We start from the raw sequence: 26707 nt of genomic DNA, 5'->3' as shown, positions 1-26707 counted from the left end.
CACATTTGCAGTTTTTAAACAAAAGATACTTTGTCAGCGCAGCGCAGTTGCCGGGCGAGAAAGAAATATGGCACATGACAAAGCAAATGTGCCGCTGCCAAAAAGCCGTGGCAGCCACGCCCCCATTGCCCTACCGCCCCCTGCCACACCCATAAGCCAGTAGAACGGAGGAGTGGACTCGCAGAACGACGTGCCACGATCCACGGAATGTGTGAGTGCGGAACGTGGCCATTGTGGCAAGTGCCAAAAAATGCCACACGAATGAGAAGTCCATTTTCGGAACAGGGGCGGGAGTAGGAAAATTCGTAAGGGGACTACTACTGCTGCTGCTGCTGCTGCATTTGCACAGCCAAAACAAAGGAGGAAAAACTTTAACCGCAAAAGTTTTTATTTTATTTACTGCTTTCCTTGCTGCCCGAAAATCCGCAGCAGGTGAAACTTGGTGCGTAGCCAGAAAAACATCAAAGTTACATTAAGTGGTAGCAACGCTTCTGGCCCAAAAAACCCTTTAATTGTATGCGAAAACAAACTGGAAACAATGCTGAACGCAATAAGAAATGTGGCTTTTCAAATGAATTCACTTTAAATGTGCACTAGAATTTGTCGAATACATTTTCGGTTGCATTTATTAACTCTATTTATTTAGGGAATGGCATGCTGCCCACCAAAACAACATGGTACTGAAAACAATATTTGCATACTAGCCATATTTACTCAGGAAAAATTATTCACTGGCTATTTGATTTCGGCTTCGAACGTTTCCAAACCAAACAAGCTGTTTTTTCTTAGCATCTATGGATTTTTAAGGCTTAGCCCGATTTCGATTCGGCTCAATTATTGCCACGGCTTGGCCAATTAAAGTCTGGCACAGTGCACTTCAATTGCAGCCACTCCATCAGGGTGGAGGGCTGAAATCCTGTCAGGCAAAATCAGAATCTCAAAATGGCATGCCTAATGAGGACTGAAATGCATTTCATTATTCCGGCGACGACAAATGCATGGCCCCGAACTTCAAAGCGGCACTTTGCTTAGCCTTAGCCTTTCAGCCCCTACTTTAGCCCCTCTTGACCCGATTTTCACCTCCTGGCCCTGGACACACTGAGTGCGTTAATTGCTCTGGCACAGCCAGTTGTTTGGATGCCATGGCTGACGACAGGTGGACAGGACAGGACAGGAGAGTCCTGTAAAGGCAGGAGCATCAAAAAGGCTTGGAACTAAAGTGTTTTGGGTTCCGGACACACAGATATACCGACCGAGCGGCTTACTGAATTATGCAGGACGGCCATAGATCTTATACGAGCCATTAGGCTGTACGAATGAATCTGTGAACGTAAACGTATCTCCTGGCCCAGATCTCATTCGAGCCACATTTGTGCTGCTCAATCACCGAATTCCTTTCGATTGCCAAGAATAACCCACAACAATGGCAAGACCACACAGCCAAGGCATTTTTAATGAAGTGTATCTAATATAGAAATTAATTAAACAAAACAGCAAACGACAGCGGAGCAGCGCAGGCATATTTACATGGCTCGGGTGTGGATTGCAAGACATTTGCCACATGCCATCGGCCATGGTCACCCCATGATACCTCAAAAAAAAAAATACAAAAAAATACGAAAAGAAAAGGAAAAAGGAAGAAAAATCGTGGAAAAACGTGGGCGGGGGGCTGTTCATCATTGCCTTCACAGGTGACAGCACAAGTTCAGCGTGTTGAGTGAAAACAGCAACTCAGCTGCTGAATTTCCCGAGTTTCGGGGTTCATTCATTATGCTTATTAGATTTGCCCGTCTCTATTGTTAAATTGTGGCACATTCATGGGGTGCGAAACGCAAACAGGGCAGACGAAATCATTAGAGGCTGCGTTTAAATTTAATAACATTAAAATGTCTTCAGCAATTTCGGTTTCGTGTCTTTGTTCTATTTCAAATACGCTCTGTGTCTTTCAAGTATTTCGTAATTGCCAAATTCCAAGCCAGAAGGCAGTTGGACTATGTCCGAAGTTGGCAAGGAGCTTCTAATGCGCATAGGACTTGATTTTAACGTAATTCAATGTACACATGTTCCTAAATATTTGTTTGTAAGTGTTTAATACATAATAGGTTTTAATGTATTTTTTAAAATTATATTTTAAGGTATTACAAATTGCCCTTTTGTGATGGAAAGCTATATTTTCCTTAAAACCGTTAAACACGTTAAACCCAATAACTTTTTATATGACACTCAATTTTAAGAACGCAATCGCTTTGAATTTCCCCAGTGCTCTCCCATCAGTTAAACAATTTCCGCAGGCTGCCACGGTCGTAACAACAAAATTTCACTTTTCCTTTTGATATGTGACACTTATGGCCAGGCAGTTTTAAGCCAAAGCTGCAGTTTTACCTCCGCAGATAACGCCAAAAGTGTGTGAAAGTTGGCAAAGAGTTTGTCATGCAATTAGAGCAACATGCGACGAACGAACATGGACGAAGACAGCTCTGGGAAACTCACGCTCCGCTTGGGAATGCGTTTTCCGCTCGCCATGCCTTCCAGCTGGAAAATCAAGTTTTCCCATATCGCCATTGGAGTGGCGTAGTGTCCGTAGTGTGTAGTGTCCATGGCCGGGAAATAAAGCTCCAAACCGGCGGCCAAAAGTGGTTTTCACCATTTGAACTCGTTCGTTGTATCTCTGTCGAACTGGTGTGGATCGCTCGCGTTGCCAAAGCAAATCGAACGGAATCGAACGAAATCGAAATCAAAATCACTTTGGGAATGTGCGTTACCACGGAGCCATTGAACCGAGCTCATCAGGAGCCATTGGCCATTGGCCATTCCCCATCGCCATCATCATGGTCGTCATAGTGGCAGTTATGTAAGCTGGGAAACCCGTTCAGGGATTCGATGCACTGCGACGTTTATTTGATTGTTTTCTATTGCAAAATAGCAAATAGCAAACAGCAAATCGCGCAAATAGAAATATGCGTAAGTGGGGATACATTGTTGCGGCGAAAGTTGACCGTTTGATGGCTCTTGGCCATAAACGCTGCTCTCGATGCCATAAAAAACTGGAGCGATTGAGCCAGTGGAAGTGGAAGTCGAAATGGAAGGATGTGTTGTGCTGCAAGGGAAGTAAATAATGCGGTGAAACGAAATTGCTGAAATGGGAAATGGTATATTGCGGACACAAGTGGAGCTTGAACAAAAGATGGAAATTCAATTTGCCGAGCACTCCGTGGCCACAAAACCAGGAAATTCAAAACAAGATCTTCCGTTCTGCGCAACAAAGCAAAACAAATAATGAGAAAATTCAATCAATTTCAAATGCCGCATTAAATCCGAACTAATTTTCAAATAAATGTATGCGCTTAATCTAATAAGCAGCGAACATTAATCCGTGCATAAATATTCTGGCCGTCATCCATCTGTCACTGCAAATTAATGGCTTAATTGCTGAGCAGCGGCTAAAATGTGATATATATTTGCACAATATATGTGCACTGGGATCTTACAGATTTCAACGCGGCATAAAAATGCAAAAAAGATCGCAGTGCGCCGTCAAGAGTCGTAAACATATGCTAAATCTAGTTCCCATGGGGAAAAAGACATAACATTTGCTTTGCAAAAAAAAGAGTTTATTTTTAAGTATATCTTTTACCTATAATGTTGGAATCTATAAGCACAGCAGATATTTCGGTGTATTTGTTTAAATAATTTTTCTTACTGTGTATCTTTGGATAGTTGCATAGATCACACATCGATTTAAGTGCCCGAATATTTTTCAAGCGCACAAAGCAAACAAATAGCCGAATAAACAAGCGGACATTCTGATGAAGAGACCGGTGGGCGGCGGTCCCCCCCTCGCCTCTTGCATAATTCGGAAAATTTATTTTCCCACACCGAATCGAAATCCGAATTGAACAATTTCATTGAAAACAGGCGCGCGCAGGAACTATCAACAACTGAGCGCCATATATAAGGCTCGGGAAAATTGTAAACACTGCAGACGGCTAAAAGAAAATAGCAATTTTTCCGCACTCCATGGGGCTCAGTGGAAATTTGATTTTCGCGTCTCATTTATGAGGTAAATCCGAACCAATTTTAACGCAGTGCAGGCGGCAACACAGAATCTGTTTCCATTAATCGCCTCCCATTCGAATTGCATTTCTCGCGTGCCTCTGTTCTATTTGTTTGCCATTGGCGCTGTTGATAAACACCCATTCTGACCCAGCAAGGTCAATGTTGGCACAGATATTAGCGCATTCTAGCTAATAAGACATATTTAAATAATGAATATCCAACCGAAGAGCGGTTTTCTCTTTTACATAACATTTTGGGAGCAGAAACGCTAAATCGTTGATTTGAAGCATTCTAATTGAGATTTTCCGGCTGATTACCAACACATTTAGCTTGCAACTTCTCGCTTTATTCATTTGCAGCACAATCTTTTGGGTGTGTAGAATAAACTTTCGCAAAATGGTAGGATCATTGAGAAGTTGGACCACATTCTAATCACATTTCCCCGCAGAAACCCCTGTTCGTTTTGGCCTTTATTTTGCTTTTCGCCCTTGCCTTGGGAGCTAAAGGTCAATTGACCGAAATGTGCCAACCACAATTAAACAGGCGTGACCTATTCGACTTAGCGGTGCTGCACGGCGTAAAGGTGCTCGTCCGGCAGATTGAGAACTTCAACGAGGATCAGCCGATCTCGTCAAGCATGATGGTTCACATTACGACCATGGTCTCCAAGCACATCCTGTCCGGCAGGAGCATAAGCTTCATCCTTCGGCTGCTCTATGTGGCATGCCGCTTGAACAAACCGCTGGCAAATGAAAAGAAAGCAAAAGCTGCAGTCGGCACAGCTTACTTATGCTTGATGGAGTTGGGCAAGGAAAAGTGCTATTCGTACAAGGAGAAGGAGGAAGGAGATTTCTCTGTGGAGTTTCACTGAACAATCGAATTTATACGAGTTAAATCCTTGATTACTTGAATCAATTCAAATTCTATAACATGTATATTGATTCTAGACTTTAAGTAATCGTTTTGTGCAAGTTAAAACCAAACATTTTACAAAAAGAACCCAGTTCGTTTCGTTGAAGCACTCAGCAAATGAAAATGTGCAATGTGGTGGCTGGATTGTTTTCCTCGTAGCCAAATGGGAACCACAAGCAACTGAGGACAAGTTGTGCGTTTATTAAAATCGGCAGCACGCTGAATTGGAATGGAGAAATGTAGAGGGAACTTGGGGGTGATGACTCTACTCTGGAGCATTGGAGCCGTGTCACAAAAATATTTCATAAGCCTGCCACCAACGGCGCAATTAAATGTCAAAGCGCAGCGCTGCCATTTTGTTATTTGATTGCCCAGAGGCTGTCGAAGCCAGTGCAATAAATTGTGGCAGCCTGCTGGGAGTGTTGCAAGTGCATTGCACAGCAGCACCTGCTACCACGTTGCACTTGGCCTAAGCAAACTACAAAATGGTACACCGGATACCGGAGTTCTCGAGTTCCCAGTTATTGAAAGGCACATGTGAAGCACTCGGCCTTAGACGCAATCACCATAGACAGGACGAAATTACGCATACGCCTCGTGGACTGGCTAATTATCGCCTATGTTGAGCAAGCTGGAAAGAATGGCAGAAACACAGCCCAGTGGCAGCAAATAAATCAACCGTGCGCCATGTTGCACCTGGCCAGGCATTGATTTATGCTCGTCCACATATTTTTCGCACAACTTTTAAGTAACTTTTATGATGACAAACGCGTTGGCATCTGACGCTTTGCGTTGCTCCTGATTTTCGCCAAATATCGAAGCTCATCCTGGCTCGGTTCCTTAGCACTTGGCAGCACATCGAAGTGTTTGATAAATGGTCGCCCATTAGGCGAGCACTTAATGGTGCATATCGTGTGATATATTGGCAGGCAACAGTGTGTCTGGCAGGCAACCGAAGTCCGCTAAGAAATGGGTCAATTAATGACCAACCGACTGTGCCTTACATCCATCTGCTCAATTTCGTTTGGCTGGCTAAACGAAATTCCGCTGGGCTCAGCCATTGTAAATTCCCGAACAATAAACGCACTCGCTCAAAATCTCATTATGCTAAGTAAAAAGAAATGTGTATGTGTGTGTGTGTGTGTTGGCAAAACAAAGAACCAAAATTATTACCACTTTTGCTGGGTTTGCAGCAAATTGAATTGATTTTAATCTCCATCTTGGTACGCACACAGGACAGGACGACTCCCTTGTTTCAATAAAATTTGCATTTGAAATCGCTTTTCAAAAAACTTGCGCACAGGAGCTCTGCTGCTTCCTCTGTGAATTAAATTCGGGCCCAATAAAAAAGTTGAAAGAGAGCGAAGCAGGAGCAAAAAAATTTGCAAACACTCGGCCAACTTTTATGCGTGTGCCGGAAATGATAAGGGCCACAAGACGATGCCAAAACAGATACAGAAATGGTAACAGTGAGCGGGGGAGGGAAAACAGGGCGGTCTGTGTCTACCCACAATCTTGCCGCTCGCAAATAAACTTAAAAGACATATGAAAATCAGTTTTTGAATATTGGCGCAGAGGAAACAGGCAGACTGTTGCTGCCAGTGCGTCTGTGTATCTGCGTATTCCCACTCGCCTCGCTCTCATCGTCCTGGCACAGGACGCAGAGCACTTCGTCCTGGCACAGGGCCAGCAAAAGCGGGGAACCCCCGGGCCTGGCATTAGGGTAAATGTATGCGCAAGTATGTTCCAGCTCCTCGACGGGTGGGTTCGCTCGCATATCTCTGTAAGTCCGCCTGCCACCCTGCAGCGAGTGTAGTGGGAGATATTTAGATTTTTGGGTCATTACTTTGCCAAAGAAAACGCACTGCCGGCAGTTACCCGTGTAATTCCCGCCCATTTCACTTCGTTATTGCTCTGCACATACACATACATAGCTGCAGGCTATCGATTGAAAAGTCAGACCGTTTGCTGACGGCACTTGTAATGTTTACTAATCTCGCACTGCATTTATGCAGATGCCGTGTTCAACCATTCATTGGATCAAAGGCCATTCGGCACACATTTATCGCATCAACACCACAGTAAGCCACATAATGCCCACGCAACGCGGTGAAAAGCGTTTTCCGAAATGATGTTAGCTGAGAGCCCCAAATGCTAAAAGGCCTTAATGCAGAAGAATAGGCCAAAAGCACATGCATGCGCATATGCTATGCAAATTGAGCGTGGCCAAATAGTAATGAGCATACGGAAATCGAGAATGCCAAAGAGTAACTAACTTTCCTCGGTTTACTGATCAAAGACACTTTTGAAATAGGATTAAAGCAAGAGTTTAGTTTCAAACTCGACGACAATATTTAATGACGTTAAGTTCGCTATCCGCTTATAATCATAAGCTTGAGCCATAGACAATTAATTCGTTTGAATTGGGAGTTTATTAAAGAGCCAATTACTTGGACTGTGTATAGTTGATATTGAATCCACCTAACTACTACCATATTTACTGGAACGCTCGAAGCAAACTAGTTACGAAGTAAACAAGTTTTCCAACAATCCCGAAACTCGGGCCATCAATTAAAAAACCTTTTTGCCAAAATTAGCGCACTCAATTAATTTGAAAACGCTATTCCGCCGCTCCCCTCCAACCGGCGATGGCAAAATATGCTAGTGGAGACAAGTTGCAGCTGCCCCGCCCCCTCTTTTTAGCGCCCACGGACGTGACCGTGTTCAAACACACCCACACCCAAACACACACACACAAACTATACACCTTGACAGTGAGTGAAATTTCAATTAATCAAGCGGCGGAAGGGATCCCTCTGGACGGGTTAACCCGTGTCTACACAGCAACCGGATTCGACCCAGAAAGGCCAGAAGATGAGGAGCACGAGGTGGATGCCACGAAATTTTCACGTACAGAAGCGAGGAGAGAGAAATGGTGGCAAGGCACACATTTCGCTTTCGATCTCGCTCTTGCAGGTGGTGATTAGTCATTATTTATTTTAAAATCAATTAGTTTGCCTTGACGTTGGAGTGCAGGTTGAAAATAATGGGCCAGGGGCTTGGGGATGAATGTGTTTTTATTTTTTTTATTTGGGGGGTAGCGCCATAAAAGTTCACGTCTCATTGGCAGGCAAAAACATTTTTGCACATAACTTTTGGCTTTGGGGATTTGTGCTGAGTAATTCGGCAAATATTTGACATTTGTTTTTATTCGATTGGTTGGCAAAACCCAGCAAATTTGCCCCAAAATTGATTTCTCGTCAATTTGTTGTTTTTTTTTTCGTTTTACAGCCTATAACAATAAACTTTGGAAAATATTCTTTACATATGTCGTGCACTAATTGGCAATTACTTTGCCGCAGAAAGCCACAACCGACATGCTTCAAATTTAAATTGGAAGTTATTGGAAACTTCTTCAGAGACCCACAGCACAAAACTAATTAACTTTTGAAATGCGTTGAATTTGCTGTGACACCTGACAAATATTTGATTCGCAAATCAACCAAAACTATGACTGTGTAATTGAACGAATAGGGAAATGAATTCTGCATAGCTGATGAGCAATAAAGACATCGCCTGCCAAATGCAAATCCAACAAGAGGAGTCAATGCGCACAGCAGCAAATGAGAAATGAGCAGAAATGTGAGGCAGGAAATTAAATTTACAAGAAATTGCACAATGGAAGAGGAAAACTGTTGCATACACAACTGTTGAGATATAAGAACTGGTTTCGTTGCAAGGGAACGTTCCTTAAGCAGAGCTGTCAACATCTGCAGATTTGGTTTTCGGTCAGCTGGCCAATGGATCAATCTGAAAAGAGCCAACTAACAATACTTTATTTAAATTACGTTTTCTTTCGCACGATTTTCACTTTCCCTTGCTCATCATCTTTGAATAAATATTTAAAGACCATAAATGGAATATTTAATGGCCCATCAGAACCCACTGAGTATAATTCCTCGACCACTCAAACTCTTTAAGCCAACGAAGTGCTGCAACAATTAAAACAAACTGTACGGGCGACATGTGTTGTCCTTTTTGGCGACCCGGGGCCAAAGCTTATGAAATTAATCAAACAATGTGAGCGGATGGGAGAGCTAAGGACTCATGTGGCAACAGGACATGCATAAATCAGAGCCGGTTTTCCCAGGAAAATAGTGTGTCTCAGTGTGTGTTGAATGAAACAACGTCCCCAGAGATTTTGTCGTGAGCTGGCCAAAAAGTCAAATGCTCGCTCGAGGGTTGAGCTCTGAGTTTTGCTTTCTGCGTTCAGCACTCAGCGTTCCGCACAATTCCCATTCATCAGAGCCTCTTAGTTCAGAGTTGGCCCATATAATAACACTCTAATTTGCATGTGCAGCTGCAGATGCTGCCGCAGCAGCAGGATGATCAAATGAAAAATTTCAACGCATGTGACATGTGGAACACGCCTTCCTGCCCGGCAAATGGAGCTTGGCAAATATTATATTTTAACGAAATTTCATTTAAAACAGAATTTATTCAGGCCCACAGTCGGTGGTTACTAGTTGTGCTGCCGCCCCAAGGTTGCCCTCCATTAGGAGCACATTTTCCATTACATGCCTGGCAAAGTTTAATTGAATAAGTTTCCTTTGCTTTTTTGTTTCCTTTTTGCATTTTTAGCCAGCTAGCCAAGATGTCAGATGTTAGCCATGAGTAGTAGTCGGTTATATCCTGCCACCCCAAATGCAGCAAATGCTGCAATTAACTTGAGTAGTGCATAATTCAGGCGACCGACCTCCTAAGATGTTTTTCTCGAGTCAGTTGCCAGTTCCATTGCCCTCCTCATCAGTTTTCCCCACCAGCGGTTGCCACAAGTTGCAGGCATTTTGCTAATTCAATTTCCCGGCCATCAGCGACGTTTGCCATTCGCATTCGCAATTCGCGGTTCGCATTCATTGTGTTCGGGGACATGTTGCCTTGTCTTTTGTTACAGTTACAATTTCCCAACGTCAACAGTTAACAGCCGTTTGCATACATATGTATGTACGTAGATATTGTGCAACTGCGGCAATTGCAACAACAGCAAAGTGGCCGCAGGGCCTGCGAGCGCTTTTCCGACTTTTCCGACCACTAAAATTGTCGCTGGCTGCGCTAAAATTAAATGCTTAGTTGGACGACAACCGCCGATGACAGTTGCACAATGTCCCAGTCAGTCTTTTGTTTCCATGCATGTAATCTGTCCCAGTGTGCCACCACTGTGTGCCACCACTGTAACTGAACTGAGTGGCTGGAGATGCGATGCGCCAATTTGCGTTGCATGCAACTTCGAGCACTGACTACAACAGCAAAAACAACGCGGGCTAAAGGGCCCAAGGTCCAAGGAACTCGAGACTCTTGACATGTGATATTGGAACCCTGAACCCCGCGCTAAAGATTTTCTCCTCAGTGCACCCCAGTGAGCTGGCAATATTTCTATGGGAGTGCCCTCTGAATTATTACTCATACGCAGTGTTGCACGAGATCTACACGATTGTTTCGGAAGAGGGTTGGCCTCTATTATGCACATATACAAATCCCAGATTTATGAAATGCTGCTTCTTATTTCACGTACATTTTGCTGCTTATTATCTTACCTATCATTTTTATTTTGTAATTAAAGTTTCCCTAATATTATCAATTCTTGAAAGTACGACGTGGTCAATGAGCATTATTTCCTATTTAAACTTATGGTCAGCAATTAATTATCCATTGTCATCATCACAACTAAGCCTATCAAGAAACCATTTAAAGGAGATGGTTTGCCCGCACTAACGTGGCTTGAAAGCAGTTGTCTGCATTGCTAAGTGTCCCTCTAGCCAATATTCATATTCAATCTGCCAACTGATTTCGTCCGCTTATCCGGCTGAACAATGAATGCGCCTCTCATTGTCCTGCTCTCCAGCGCAATCGACATGTTGAGGAGACATCACCGAAAGCTACACTCAATTACGCACAATGACGATGACGAGATGCCAACGATGATGGCCAAATTGCTGGCCATATTTTCCCACCAGTGCTGGGACTGCTGCGGCTGGGCTGGCCAACAGTTAAGCAATCGGAAAACGACCGGCTCGGAAAGGGAAGGCCCTTTCCCAAAATGGCCAATGGCTTGTCAGATTCAGATTTGGATCGGGCGGGGAGTGAAGTGCGGCTGCAAGTGCCAAAATTCGCCAATTATCGATGCTCACAGAGTGCAGTAGCAGCACCATCAACAAAGGCCACTCGCACTCGATGGGACTGAATGGCCGAACGACAGAAGCCAGAAAATAATAAAGCAAAATTATTATCTGGCCAGAAATGTTTCAATAACAACAGACAGTTGGGCCCCCAGAAAAGACATTGTGACAGGGAGCTCAGCTCTCCGACAACAATGGCACAGCACAGAGATGGCCAAGATAACTGGGGGGATTGGCTGGGGGATTGGGGTAAATGTTTGGCTTCCTCAATTTGCGGCAGACTGTTGCCAATATTTCGCAATAAACGACACCCCCCACTGAAACACACAAAAAAAATATGTACACGAGATGATGTGTTGATGGCAGATACGATTCGAGAGCTCCGGCGCAGCATAACAATTGAAAAACACTCGACAACTGAAATCGAGCTCAAGTAAGTAACTTTCCGTCAGAATTCCAACTGCAGCAGATGCTGCCCATCTACCCAACTACCCAAGTAACCAACTACCCATCTTGGCTGTAATGGCTTCTCTTCACCTATTTTTTCTCGCCTCCCCAGTTGCTCAGCTTTTTTCGCTGATAACTTTCAAATGCAATGCCGCAGGCTGTTATGGCATGGCAATAATGCAAAACACAAGACTGCCGTGGATACGGCAAATTCTGACGTTCAATTTCTCATAAAAGTTTCCCCATGGCAGCTGAAGCAACACCAATGAACAAGAGGCACCAGGAGCCGCAGGACTCAGGACGCAGGACCCAGGAGGTGGGACAAGCTGAGGGGGATGCAAAATATATGACACACAATTCAAACTTGGGAATTGCATTGCATGTTGCTGAATTTTTGATAAAAAGCTCGAATTGCGGTAGGAATTGATGATGCCATCAGCTGAAAGAAGCTCCAGCTGCTTGAGAGACAAAAATTACAACCAAATTGCTTTAAAAAACATTTAAATCGTAGAAATAGATAGTTTTCTAATTAATATTATTTATATAAATAATTGTTTATGTCCGCTTTAAAATTTGGTATATCTTTTTATTCTATGTTCGGAATAGCTCACAATTTTTATATTAATTTTCCATTTCAATCCTTTGTATTTTTATATGGTATTTGAAAGTTATGGCTCTGTGGATCACCCTCAGAAAAGATACTTTGCATGGAAATATTTAATAGTTTGCTTAAGTTCCAAAAGATGTATTTTTTCATCTGCAGCTTATCCACAGAGCGTAGTCAGAAGAGTACTTGCATTAAAATTAAAAACACTTCCTGCCGCACCGGAAACGGCAGCAAAGTGAGTCGCAATGGCAGACCAAGCTGCTGTAGTCACGCTCCCATTTACAGTTGTTCGAGCCAAGAGCTCGAGGCAACGTACGACTTCCGGCCGGGTTGTTGGCCATTTTGTTTTTACAGGCGCGCTTTCGTGGCTGTCGAATGGTTTTGCGGCCCAGTCGAGTGGAGTCTTATCCTTTGGGGAGCGACGGCTTGGCTTTCACGCATTTCACTGGCCACCCAGGGGAGCGGCTCAGGCTGGCAATATACAGACTGCCAGTGGGAATTTGCCGGGCTTAGAGGTGTGAACGATTGCCGAGAATGATCAGTGATTCATGTCCCCACGCACATGACAAAGGCCACGCAGAGACCTTAAATATGTTAATCGTAATGAATTGCAATTGAAATTGCACTGGGATAAGGCAGAGAGCCCAGGAATAATTTCTCTTGCTTAGCATACTTTTTGGGGCTTCTGGGGATTATGGCCTTATGGCATGCTAATTAACAAAACGGGCTTTCTGAAAGTTTTCTGTTAATGCAAAACTGCAGACTTGTCTTCCTCAGTGCGCTTTAACATTAAGGGAAAACAGCGCGAACAATTTTAATTTTTATTTTAATTAACCTCACTGCCACATGACGGCCAGCAAACCGCAGAGCAAAATTATGCAAAACAAAAGAGCAGACGTAAAAATTAAATAAATATAAGGAAAAAGAGCGGAGGGGAATAAGACGAAAGTGACGAGCACTTCAGATTAAAAAGTAAACTTTTTAATAAAAATCACTTTAGCATTTCATTTGCTTTCTCAAAATGAAGAACCCCAAAAAACTTTGTGGTAAAATTAAAAATGCCTATTTATGCAGCAGCAAGAACCACAAGAGCGCCGGCATAAAATATAAATAAAATAATGAAAAGAAAACGGATATTGTTGTTTCACAGCAAATAATAAAAAGCGCTCATTGTGGTTAAATGCCAAAGAAAAATTCCAAATGGAGAAAAGGTCAAAGAGTCGCGAATGCATTCGAGAAAGATAATACATAGAAATTTATTTGTATAATGTAAGGGGGCAGAGTGAAAACAAAGGGGGCTACAAATTTGCATTTTCACTGCGGTTCGGGTGGAAACTTAAGGAAAATTGTTCGAGGAAAATAAAAACTTTTCCCACTGCCTAAACAAAGCCGAAAAAGTTGGCTTCAAGATCTTATTTGGGGGTAAGCAAAGATTGCTTTCGTTATTTTCCTGTTCTGTGTATTTTATTACTCCGCTTGTGCCAGGAAAATCGGCACTAAAAGTGAGTCCGAGGCAGAGTACAAGTCCGACTAAGTGAAAGAAACGGATTCACTGCAAATTAAACACAAAATTGAATTCTGCTCATCATAATTTCCCCAAGGATGCTTATTAGGCAGCCAAAGAAGAAAGCCGTCTACTCCGGCAGAGTCCCCCACAGAATTCACTACACATCCCGCTCGTCCGCCTTTGAATGTCGGAATTTTCTTACTCGGGGTTGTCATAAGTGCAACTGAGACTGGGCATCCTGTTATTTTCTGATTAGGCCAGGGAAAGAGGGCGCACGCCCATACATAACCCAAAGGGAAATTGACAAAGGGAAAACAACGAACGGAAAAGTGATCAGCTATGCATAAACTCATCTGGCAAGTTGGCGGAAATGAATAGGTGAGTGCTGCTGATTCGGAATATAAAGAAAACACATTCATAAATGTATTCATTGGCGGCACAACTCAAATGCTTTCATGAAAATTGGCACACTCAATTATTTAATTGATTAGGAAAAATACGAAATAATATTTACTTTGGAGTTCCCCTCTAAACTCGCTATACTACAAAATGTGTTGATTTAACTGCTCGACAGCTGTAAATTAACTCAGCAAAGAAGAAATAATCATCTAATAGGAAAAGGCAACAAATGGTCCAATCATGGAAAAATATTGGCCAACACGAAGCATATTTAGCTGAGCTCTTAACCACATCTATTTAGCCCCGAGCATGCCAAAATCCACGAGCAAACATGCAACGAACCGAGCAGAAATGTGGGGGTCAGAGCAAACAGAAATAGAGTAGAATCAAATAAAAATAAAAAATAAAAACCGAGCACAACAAACTCCGAATGAATCCATTACACTTTGAACTCTTCCCTGGTTCTGCGCGCCCTTTCAAATCAATTGAATTTCGACTTTTCAGCTGGAAGCAAACTAAAACTTTATCCAAACACACACAAACCCAAAAAAAAAAAAAGGAATACAGGGGCGAGGTGGCATGAGTGTACAATGCCAAATGCCGTGGCCATGGCCAATTATCAAACAAATAGCAGGGATAAGAAAATTTGCTTGCAAAAGTTTTCCAGCTTTGGGGGTTGGGAAATCGAGGATTTTGGATGGGCTGGGGGTCAGGGGCTACCGTTTACAATCGAAAATCAACGAAATAACTCCCGAGGAATACAACAAAAGAGGAGCAGAACACAGCGAGCAGTGGCCAAAAGTTTTCCCAACTCCCCACAGTATTTGATATAAAGAAACTTCGCATGGGGGTTGCATTGGGCCAAAGCATAAGCACTTACAGATAGCAATGGACCATCTGGATGGAGATGGAGATGGAGGAGCAAACCCCAAGCCTCTAATTGAAACCTAGGCAACGACGAGAACTTAAACTTTTGCGTAAAATGCAATTAAAAGCAGCAGCCAAGCATCAGTTTGAGACGGATTTTTACTTAATCTTCTGCATCAGTTTGTCTGTCCCCAAAGCCCAGGGCTCCGAATCCGAAAGCCCATCCCACAAACATCCATACAGGAGTGAGAAGTTCCTCCAGCAATTGTTGTTTGCCAAGGAAACTTTGAGGCAAGGCCTAACCTAATGCAAAAAGGCAGGCCAATTCGAAATGTTATTTACGCACAACAAATTAGAACATCCACAGGGAGGCTGTAGATTCTGTCTGGCAAAAATTATAAACGAGCCGGCATATCCTTAGGGCAGGTTACATAAGTTTTGATAACCAAGCAGCAGCAGCAGCAGCAGCAGCAGGAGGCTGAGTCTGCGGCAGAGGTTTTTAGTTTATAGTTTGCGGCCTTTAGATAATGCAAAAGTTGTAACTAGGTGCGGCCCCGAGGCGTCGAGTTTCCTCTCCTTTAGCTGGCGAAAGTTTGCCAACGATCGATAAGCAACAAAGTAAATATGCCAGCAAATTAAGCCAACGACTCTTATTCAGAGGCTAAAGAATTGCCTTAATTAAGGGATTAGTTTCGCTTCAAGTTTTTGTGTGTTTGAAAATCCTTTCCCCTTGATTTGCGGCCAGGCCACATTTATCATTTTATTGCCAAGCGGAAAGCAACTCTTCGACCCAATTCTCTTGGCTTTCGGTGGAAATTTCACACTTCGTTGCTCGCAATTGAATTGGAAACGTTGGGCAATGCTCGAAAATGCTATAAAAAATCAATTAATTTTGCACTTTGCACGCACACTCTGCACACAGAGACGCTAGAAGCGGAATCGATTTGTGGTAGTAGCAGCGAGTGGAGAGGCAAGTGTTGATGGTCTTGGCAGGCCACAAAGTCGACAACGAAATGAAGACACATGTTCGTACAATAATATTGAACTACCATCACCAACGCTCTATCTAGCACCCACTTTGTACAGCTCTCATTTCCTTTTGCAGTTCTTCTGTTGGCGGTGACACAATTCTGGTTCATTCCTTTCCCCAGGAAGCCGACTTTCGCTTGGTGGAAGGCCCATCGAGTCACGTTTTAGGGTCCCAAACAAGTCTGGCATTCGATTATTTGTTGACTCAAAAGTTAGCGTCCTCGCCCATTTGTCTTAATAGAATTCTCGAGCGAGGGAAATTGGGTCGAGTGTTTGTCGCTCTCATACCCGAGTTAATTAGGATTACACTCTCGGCGTTTGGCTCATTATTTTTCATTTAATTGCGCATATGTCGGCGAGAAAATTGTAATGATTGCATTTACAGCCTGCAATTAGGCGAACTTTTCCCAGCCAGGTGTGAATCAGTGGGAGCGAGTGTCTGTGTGCCTTTTCCCAAAGGTTTTGCCTTATTTTCCAGCGGATTGCAAACGCAACTCATGTGGCTCCTATGAGATCTTCGCTCTAGTGGCCACATGAATGACGAAAATCAATAAATAATTCAAATATTTCAACGCAACCAAACAATCAACAATCACACGCACCAACATAGTTTGGGTTTTTCTTCTTTTTCTTGTTCTTTTTTTTTTTTTGCTTCGGAAATAAGGAACGCAAAATTAATGAGAGGGTGGGTTGTGGGGGCGGGTGGAATCAGGGGTCAGAGGTCAGGGGACACAACATTTGTCAGCTAAACAGAAACTACAAATGAATAGGCGCCTTCTACTCACTGTAGGGCTGAGGTCGTGTACCGTATAGAGGCTCCTGCAGTAATGGCGAGCGGCCATTTCCAATCTCCTTAACTGAAATGAGATAAGAGCAAATGGCAAACAGTTTGCGCGTGATAAATGTATCCACAAATTTGTTGAATTTCTGTTTGGTTTGGTTTGGTATTGGTTGGTTGGTTGGTTGCTTTTTGTTGTAGCTGTTGTTGTTGTTGTTGATGTTGATGTTGTTGATTGGTTGGTTGGTTGTTTGGCATTTGTTGTTGTAGTTGTGGTGTGTGTATCTGTGGCGTTGCTTCTTGCTTTTCTGTTCTTCATTCGATTTTCTTTCCTTTAAAGCTAACTTGAAAAAACTACCCATGTGATATCCGGTTAACCTCCAAGAATTGCAAAAGAAAGCAAAACCAAAAAAAAAAAGGGAAGTACGTTGCAAAAAACTTTCCCATACCGGGAATCGAACCCGGGCCTTCTGGGTGAAAGCCAGATATCCTAGCCACTAGACCATATGGGAGCCACGAATGGCGACTCACATTTTCATAGTTCGTTTTTCACTCACTTTTCAACATCGCAGCGGAAAAGACCCAGAAGAGTCATCAGCATAAGAAAATAAATCATTTTCACGCTAATATTAGGGGATGTGCAGCTGGTAGCGCGTTATTCATTGCCTTGCATGCCAATGAATCAGTATTTGTATAATATAGTGGGATGAACAAAAGAAACGAGGGCCACGTTGGGGCAGGTCAGTCAAAGAGCAAGCTATCGCAAATGAAACAAATAAAACAAAGAAACACAATTCAGAAACTCACGCCAGCCAGCTTATATAATACACATAAAGTGGATTAATTTATGACAACCACACACACGTTTAGCGAAACGAAGTGGACACAAATGAGCCATACGTCACGGAAGAAGATAAAAGACGACAGCCCTCTAAATCAAGAGCTTTCTAAGCAAGATTATCGGGAATTAGGTATTATGTGTGCGATGGTATGGTAAGGAAAACCATCTAACCAAACAGAAAATCCATCATTTGAGAACTCGAGTAGTTGTGCATTGCGAATTTTAGCCAGCTTGTTGGGTTGTTCACACGGTCCGCCAAAGTTTGAGTTTCAGGGCCAACTTCTACTAACCGACCTGACCAAAATACCAAAATACAGCAATCACTCAATGGCGACCCCAATAGCTGCACAGGCCACCTCTAATGGGCCAGCCACGAGTTGTTCAGAACCTGTTTAATTTATTTATTTATTTGTGTTTTTTTTTTGTTTTCGCCTGCCCCACTATTTTACCCCTAAATGAATCGCCCAGCTCGGTGCAATTAATTTCTATGTGCAGCATTTTGCGTTTGTTTTATTGACTTTTTATGGTTAAATGGACTAATGATTTACATCGATTGCCGGGGGTTGGAAAAGTTTGTTTTAACGGCCTTGCGAAATTATATCAAGTGGATGCTGGAACTACTCGAGAGAATAATGATCTCGACTAATTGGTTTGCATGACCAAAATCCATTCAACACAATTCATTATTGTTCTTATGCTCTAATTATAAATATATGAATATATTTCGTTGAGGGAGTAATTCTAGTTACAGCAGTTGTAGACTTAGCTGCTATTAAATGCGAAAATATTTCTTAAAGCGTGCTGGGCTCGGACATTTTACACTCTGACTTTGCACTTAAAGCTATGAAATGGTTTGTAGTTAGACATAGGGTTAGATTAGAGTGCTTCAACTGACTCACCTCCGGCACAGTCGCTGTGTAGTCGACGCCTCTCATGTCCAATATACCACCACTTCTCTGAGACCGGCCGGGCACAAAAAAAAGCGGGGTTTCGGTGCCCGGCGGAGGGAACTACATTCATGGGATACAGTATGGTACCGATACGGATACAGATACCGATACCGATACCGAATCCGATACCGAATCCGATACCGAATCCGATACCGAAAGCGATACCAACCGATACCGACTAATACCACCAGCGTACGTACATACAACTCTCGCTACAGGCCCCAAAATCAGTGGCGATAGTAATAACTATAACTTTGAACAGATCCCAATGGTAAATGTTTAACTAGACGGTGTTTGTTTAATTCATTTTTATTTCATGTTCCGTTAATAAAACTGTAAATTAAATAAACTTCAATTTGGAATTGATAGCTGTGGTTCATGGTATGGTAAATAGAACAAAAAGTATATGCATATATTATACATGAGATCCAACAAGCAGTTCTATGTGTTTCGTTCTCTTTCGGTTTAGAAACGCGTGTCGTCGGATTTTCTTTGGTTTGGTAACACATCAGGCACAGCAACAACCACAATTGGCAACATACTCGCTCGAATGTATAGCTCCGGATATATGTTCCGATATATGTATGTTATATTTCAGTTTTATGCAATTAAATTCAAAAACTTTCTTTTTGCTTGCCACTTGCAACATGCCGTCAATCAGTCTTGTGGCACTTGCGGCACTCAAACAACATTTCAAGGATCTGTTCAAATACGACTTGGCTTTATAACGACAACTAATTGCTGGGGTTGTACGGGCAGTTGTACTAGTAGCTTTTGCAGTAGTATTAGTGCCGCTAGTATCTGTGATGCAGGTATCTCTTGAATTTTGGAGCTTCTGGGCTCCACGCTCGTTGCGTTGCGGCGCTGAGATGGTCCGGTTCCATTTCTGGCCGTAGTATCATCCGTAGCATCCGTAGTATCCGTAGCTTTTCCGCCGAATTTTCCCACTTTTCCGCTCGCTCCTCGGCTGCATCATCAAGTGCAACAACAACAGTGCTTTGCATCTCTCCTGCACACAGACAAACACAAGCGAGATAGAGATAGATAGTAGATAGTGTTGGTTGTGATTTATTTTGATTTTTGATAGTGAGAGAGAGACAGTGAGAATTCTTGCAAAATTTTTAGTTTGTTTCTGCGAGTTTCGTTTTTGTTGTGATGCTTGGTCCTGCCCAAAGAGTTATTTTTAAATACATATATCTATACTTTATATATATATTTTTTTTTGCATTTTCGTGGTTTTTGAATTTCAGTTTTTTTTATTTTTTTTTACTTGGTTTGCATAAAATTGAATGGTATTTCAAAAGAATTTGAACGTTTTCTTGAATTTGGTGCATTCTGGCTTAGATTTTAGATATTTTTTTTGTTGGTTGCATTCTGTTGTTGATGTAGCTGTTGTTGTTGTAGTTATAGTTATAAAGTAGTAGTAGATTTGTTTTCTGTAGATGTTCTGGTTGGAATACTTGTCTTTTACTTGGGGTAGAATATATATTTATATCTATATAGATTCGTTTCTGGTCAGCCCATTATTTACGCACACAGAGACGCACACATACACAACAAAAAGTGGGTTAGTAGGGTAGCAAACAGTGCGGTTTCGAAAAGTCGTTTTCTCCCGCTTCTCTTATTGGTTATTGGTTATCATTCGATAGGATCTGGCAGTAGTAACCTCTGGTTAGTTGGGGGATTAGCTAGTTAGTATCGATTAGTTTTGGATGGCTTGGCAGGCAAGGCAGGCAGGTGGGTGGCTGGTGGGCGGACGGGCGGGTAGTACTAGAATGGTATTATATAGCAGTTAGAAGTTGGGACCCACGCAGTGGATGCTAGGTATGCTACTCATACGACTCTAAGCTTTATCCGTGTGGCTGTAGTGGTGGTTGTTATTGTTAATCGAAACCGAAAACTTTGCTAAAATAAAAACAAATCATTAGAAACGGATGAACAAATTGGCAAACGAAATCAAAAATTAATATTAGTTAGTGGAGGGTTAGTCGATATTCTTCTCCGACCAAGTTTTCCATTTCTTCAGCTTGATAACTTCGATTCTTCGGTAAAGAGTGCAAGAGAGAAGCTTTGTTGTTGATAGTTAATTAATGTTTGCGTTTTGTTGATTTAGTTTTTTGCATATCGATGTTTGTTGTTTCTTTTGTTTCGTATTTATTTAGCATTCTTGACTCGGTTTACATCGTATTACTGTTTACAATATACATTGTAGAAGACTCGGGTTGAAGACTCTTTTTCGATCCTAATTCTTTTTTTTTTTTTGATTGCTTGATGTGGCTGTTGTTGTTCTTGTGTTGTGTTGATTTTTTGTCTTATAATACACTATGTTTTTGTGGCTTGTTGTTTTCTTTTTTTTTTTTGGGTGGGATTCGTTGACATATTTTACAAGTGTGGTTTATAGTTGATTTTAGTAGTTTTAGCATAGACGTTTCTTGTTGGGTTAATTGTATTCTTGGCAGTTCTTGTTTTTTTTTTTAGTTTTAGTAAGACGCATTTGATGTGTTGTTGTAGTTGTAGTATTTGTTGTTGTGTTGCTTGCTTATTGCTGGTGTGGTTGTTGCTGCTGGTATCTTGATATATGGTTGCGATTGGTGTCGACAGGATAAAATTGATCTGATCTGAACTGAGAACTAAGCGTTGCTTATTTCGTTGTCACTTTTCATTCACTGGCACATTTAAAATTGGTATAACAAAAACGAAAAAGAAGGCTAAAGAGCTCTGGAGCGCCTGGATTTTTATAGATTTTTAAATATACCCCTTCAGTTGTCAAAAATATGTGGTTCAGGAGTGGTATTCGTATGTTATGCTAAGCTAGGCTTAAGCTAGGTCATATTATATAGTATCTAGACCCTCAACGAGCCGTGTATAATCGTATGCTAGTAGAGTAGATGATATATACGATGATATGGATGATTTCGTGCTGTGATTATGTTAAAGTTTAGTGTGGGACGAGAACTCAAAAGATCAGGCAAAAAGTCAGCGACTGCAATCAAGCGTTTGCATTACAACTATTTTCTTATAATTAGCCACCACTGAAAGCTAAGACTCATTCATGATGGATAATGCTAGCGAATGCCACAGCCATAGAAACTACTATTTCAATGGCTGATGGACACTTTGAATGTGTGGCTTAGCCAAAAAGTTGCTCGTTTTCATTATGTGGCCAGCAATAAAAGCCGTTTTAATTGGTTCTAAATGAGTGGGGTCCACGCAATTGCGCAGACAAGAAATAATGCCGCCCATAAATGTGGGTGGCCAGAAGGGGTTCCTCTGCATATAAAAGACCATATCAGATCGCAGGGACAAAGGGCAAATTATTCACACTGATTACGGGAAGACTCTTTGCTCCGCTTGGCATAAAATAAACCATTCTGGAAAAGTAAAACCGTTATAATTACGATGTATTAGATGGGCGGAGCAAACGACAATCTCCCAACCACCCACAAGTACAGACATCTGTATCTGTGTATATGCCGTAATCTATATAACAAGCACATTTGCAGCCGGCATATGGAGGGCACTAAAAACAAATTGGTGGTCCAAAATACGGCACGGGCCTCTAGATAAAACGAAAATAATCAGCAGGCAGTCAGGCCGAAGGACCCTCACACACACGCACACCCACACCCCCACCCACAACCACAACCGCACACACACTCACATATGTAGACACTTGCCGGAATTGTAGTGTCATAAAAATAAATAACCCAAAGACAAGCGAGGAATGCGGCGCATTTGGGCCCATGTTGATTTAGGATAAAGTAAGCAGCAAAACCAACAGTTCTTCGATAGCAATTTAAATAAATAGGAACGAGCCTTCGAATATCTGGCCATAATTGAAATCACTGGGAAACCGAGTTGCCAACGTGATTTGCATGCGTGTTAGTGCGAGTGTGTATGAATAATTTATGCGCATTTAATTCGATTGTTGTGCCAGAATCACAAGGATCACAAGGAAGTTGCGGCGGGTAGTGGGTGTCACCTGCCTGCCTGGGACTTCAGCGACATAATTTAATCATAAACATAAAATAGTTTTGTCATGTTTTATTATTCAACTGCCAAGGATGGCAGAGAGTCCTTCTTTAATGGCGGAGGTGACTCCTCATCAACCACATCCCTTGTTGTGGCTTTCTTTTTATGACATTTGACATTTCCCTTCCCCTTTCCTTTGTCTGGGCTTTTATTTGTGTCCCGCCTTTTATTGAAATTTTTTTGTGTGGTAGCCAGTAGTTGGAGCTGCTACCAAGGTAGCAAGTTCCCTGACGTATCCCTGCTGTTCCACTTTCTATGATTGTTATTTCGCTGCTGTTTCCGTGCATTCGGAAATAAAATAAATAATGACTGCCATTACGGTGCACGTTTTGTGGTGGAAATGTGGATGTGGAAAAGCGGCAGCAGCAGCAGCAGTCCCGGGGGAAAAGTTTTTCATGGGCTGCCTACGGACATTTCTGCGGTTAATTATGGCCTAATTTTGTCTTTGTGGTCAACTGACTACGCAATCAAGGCCACAAAAAACCGAATTCTATTACGAGAGGGTTTGCATAGGGGGTGCGACCATTATATTTTAAAGTACCAACACCAATTTCCAGCACCGTTTTCAAACGGCAGACGACACAAATGTCTCTAATCAATTTCAGCAGGCAACTATTTTTCAGCCGCAAAACTAAATTAACTCGGAGACAAACTATCCGGCAAAACGTAACTGTCACTTGACATCAGGCTGTGGAAAAATCGCTTGAAAATGCACACGTACCTTTGCCGAGTTGCAGTAAAGAAAAAGGGAAAAATCGAACGTCCTTGAGCCAAAAGTGCGCTAAACCACCCAGAAAGCAAAAACAATTTGCGGCCAAATGAAGAACCAGAAAGAGAACATCGCGTGACAACACGAAAGCAAATATAGTCTGCAGACTACTGATGAGCAGGAGGAATCCTTTCCGGAGGCGAAAGGATAACCCCCAGACAAATGGACGGATGGACGGACGGAAGATGAAGCAGCCGCGCCGGATGACAGCGAAATGAGTAGAAAATTAACAAAACGAGGGGATCAAATGCAGCAGGAGGAGGGATTTGGCACATTTACCAGGAGAAAATATGCACAACCATGGCGGTTGTCAAATGCAAATGCAAATACAAATTTTCGGTGTGCACTTGATGAAGTTTTGAGCTGCAGGAGCTGCAGGAGTCGGAGCTTCCTCGACAGCTGGAGGGGATGATGGGTTGGCTGAATTGGTGGGTGAGCACTCAAGTCAACTTGCTAAAAACTTCTTTCTTGCTACTTTTAGAGCACCAGAACGACCACGACCAGCCAGCCAGCCAGCTAGTCATTTCGAATGCTTTTTTGGAGACTCTTGTTTACCCAAGGCGGTGTGTCCTCGTTCACGTGCTGGCATTTTGTATCGATTGGCTCGGTGGACTGCTTTCGCTAAGGAAAGGAAAGGTTAGGAAAAGCCACGGACACGGGAATAAACTGCAGGGAGCGGGGAGTGTGGTGGAGTGAGCTGCCCAGGTTGAGCGCAAAATCTTATGCAAATATTATGTTTGCATTTTCCACTTTATATTTAACTTGCCTCACTTCGCTTTTTGTTTTCTTTCACTTCGTCGTTGTTCTTTGTCGCTTGTTATTTGTTATCGTTGTTAAGACAATAAAGAAGTCGGATCGAAATTGACGTGGAAAGTAAGTTGTGGTCGTGGCTTGTCACTTGCTACGATTTTTATGAATTCTATTGATTTTGCTTGGCAGCAGGTCAAGCGAATGTACGTTCATGTCACAAGTTCGTTTTTCCAGAAGTTGGGCGGAAATAATCGCTGGTCATTTAAATATTGCATATCTATCAAGACGATTACCTGTTTAATATTAAGGTTGCTATATTTTTAGCTCGAGTTCAACTTGTACCACGAAGGTCTAATAAATGTACTGAGTCTAACCAGGATAATCAGTATGGAATCTTTTGGGAAGGTTGCCATAAAGGTATACATCACCCAATTACTATTCATAATCAGTTCTATTGGTTGCATATTAGGATATTTATTGGTTGAGTTAATTAAAGTCTGTCTTTCGTGAGAAGGGCAATTGGCAAAAGCAATCCTTTTAACTTCAATGCATCACAGGAGCACCATCAGCATCCACAAAGGAGATGAAAGAGCCACCTGCGACTCGAATATCCTCTTCCAATGGAATCGCCGGCACACAGTGGCATGTTCATTATAACGGACACAAAGATAGTGCCGGGCCTAATTTGCAAGCTGCCAGAGTGGCAGCACCTCCCACGCCCCCTAATGTGTCGACAATGAGGCTGTACACTCTGCTACACAGATCTCCGCCCACTTATTCCGGCAACTCATGGAGGCGGCGCCAAGTTCATTCAGTTTTCCCATTCATTGATGGCAGGCGGGCGGTAAATGGCTGCAACTTGGTGGCTCTGTGGCAAAAACAAACATGGGGAATGCGGCGGCGGCCGCAGCGGCTGGGATGTGGCAGACTTTTGGCCTCCAAATGGAAATGGCAATACAACAGGGCGGATGAATGCTGTGGAGGATCAGCCAAAGTTTCTGTCTGTGTCCAGGGCAGCACGGCAAAAAAAAAAATAGTCGGAAAAACCATTGAAACTCTGCCCCAACTGGCTGTCTGAGTTATTGTGGCTTTGTGCCACCACCTCTCCACCCCGTCAGCTGTCTGAAGTTGCTGTTGCAGCTGATGTTGCTGCTGCTGTTGCTGCTGCTGTTGCTGTTGCTGTTGCAGCTGCGGCAACGTTGACACTTGGCAGCAGCGCTAATAGTGCGTTGGCCTGGACAGGATCCGCTGGTGGCTCAGTTTGTCGGCCTTTTGATGTGGCCCGTCCCCGACTGTCGACCTCTTCTCACTTCTGCCTTTCCTCCAGTACAAATTGGCCAGGCGGCACAGACAACGAAGAAGAAAAAAAAAAAAAAATAAGGCCGACAAAATGTTGACAGTGCCGCCTGTTTGTCTGGCGTGAAAACAGCATGGCAAAGCATTTAATTTCATTTTTATTCAAAGTGAAATACTCAAATTAAAAATGGCATTTAATGCGCAACTTTGTCGCCAGTCATAAGCACGGAGACATGTGCGATGCGCCAAATGGTGCAGTGGGAAATGGCCGGGGGCGGCACAGAGGGTGCTATGGAGTGGGCGTGGCACGAACAGGTGGCTATATACTTGAGTGTGTGAGTTTGGGTGGGTGTGTGGGCCATAATGTTTGTTTCAGCATCTCTAGAGTGTCGTTAAATGCTTGATTTAATGAGTTCTGGCAATGGTGGCTGTGTGTGAATGAGTGTGTGTATTTCCTGAGATCGGAAAAGTTGGTTAATGGAGGGGGGCGTTCGGGGATTAGGAGACCGCTAGGAAAACAACTAAAGATGATGCACAGCCTAGGATATCACGCATACGCCACGTTCAGCCGCCTCGGTACAACGCTAACTAAAATATACATTTAGCAAACACAGTTACAAAGCCAAAGAGTTCTAAAAAGTAGGGCGCATGTAGGCATGCTCCAGGATTTTCAGGATTTTCAGGATTTTCCAACTTTTTTTGGACACAAAAAGCAATTAACTCTCCGTTTCTTCTTGGTGTCTCTGTGTGTGCGTGTTTGTGGTTTGTGGGTGGTATAAATGCGTGTGTGTGGGTGTTCTAGAGTGTGGGTGTTCTAGAGTGTGGGTGGCAAGAGTGTGGGTGCTCGAGTGTCGATGTATTGGTGCATCGCTTAACGACTAGTTTAGAAAAGGTAGTAAAAAATGTGAACGCACTTGGTAGAATCTCACCTGTGCTCAGCGTATAGTCCCAGCTGGTATCGGGCTCGTTCTTGTACACATTCAATTTCTCCGGCTGCAATTAGATGATCGTCATTATGCCACTGAAATTAAGCCCAATTGGCGGCGATGATCGATTGATTGCTCTTACCTTGGCATAATCGATTTTCAGGGTGCAACATCCGGCATATATGTCGGCTCCATTCAGATTCTCGCGCGCCCTTGTGGCCGCATCCAGATTATCGAACTCCACCATGGCCTGGACCCCATTCTTTTTGAATATGACAATGCGCAGCACTTGGCCATGTGGATGACAGATTTTGTGCAAGACATCCTGAAATTAATTGGAATCGAGCGCGAAATTAGAAACGAAT

General features: G+C 42.8%; 2 protein-coding genes and 1 non-coding gene across 17 annotated transcripts in view; 1 reads left to right on the top strand and 2 right to left on the bottom strand.

Moving 5' to 3' along the window:
* Positions 1-26707, bottom strand: part of LOC6547488 (heterogeneous nuclear ribonucleoprotein L) — a 101024-nt gene that overhangs the window by 18203 nt on the left and 56114 nt on the right. For 7 of the 15 annotated variants that reach the window (XM_026980689.1, XM_015156346.2, XM_026980690.1 and 4 more), the window contains exons 4-5: positions 26485-26667; positions 26346-26409 (exon numbers count right to left, since the gene is read on the bottom strand). In XM_026980689.1, coding sequence (XP_026836490.1) covers positions 26346-26409; positions 26485-26667 — 247 coding nt within the window. Of the gene's footprint in view, positions 1-16785; positions 16858-26330; positions 26410-26484; positions 26668-26707 lie in introns of all 15 variants that reach the window. The other 8 variants (XM_015156342.2, XM_015156338.2, XM_015156345.2 and 5 more) reach the window with 5 other exon arrangements.
* Positions 4421-5055, top strand: LOC6547489. Its single transcript, XM_026980696.1, has 2 exons — positions 4421-4455; positions 4505-5055. The coding sequence occupies exons 1-2, from the start codon at positions 4453-4455 to the stop codon at positions 4925-4927; spliced, it is 426 nt and encodes a 141-aa protein (XP_026836497.1). The 5' UTR covers positions 4421-4452; the 3' UTR covers positions 4928-5055.
* Positions 17219-17290, bottom strand: Trnae-uuc. Its single transcript has one exon. It is a non-coding gene; the product is annotated as a tRNA-Glu (tRNA).

The sequence above is a fragment of the Drosophila erecta genome, unplaced genomic scaffold (assembly GCF_003286155.1).
Source record: "Drosophila erecta strain 14021-0224.00,06,07 unplaced genomic scaffold, DereRS2 tig00000092-arrow-pilon, whole genome shotgun sequence".
Lineage (NCBI taxonomy): Eukaryota > Metazoa > Arthropoda > Insecta > Diptera > Drosophilidae > Drosophila > Drosophila erecta.
Note: the sequence above shows the minus strand (reverse complement) of the source record. Positions and strands in the feature narration are given on the sequence as shown.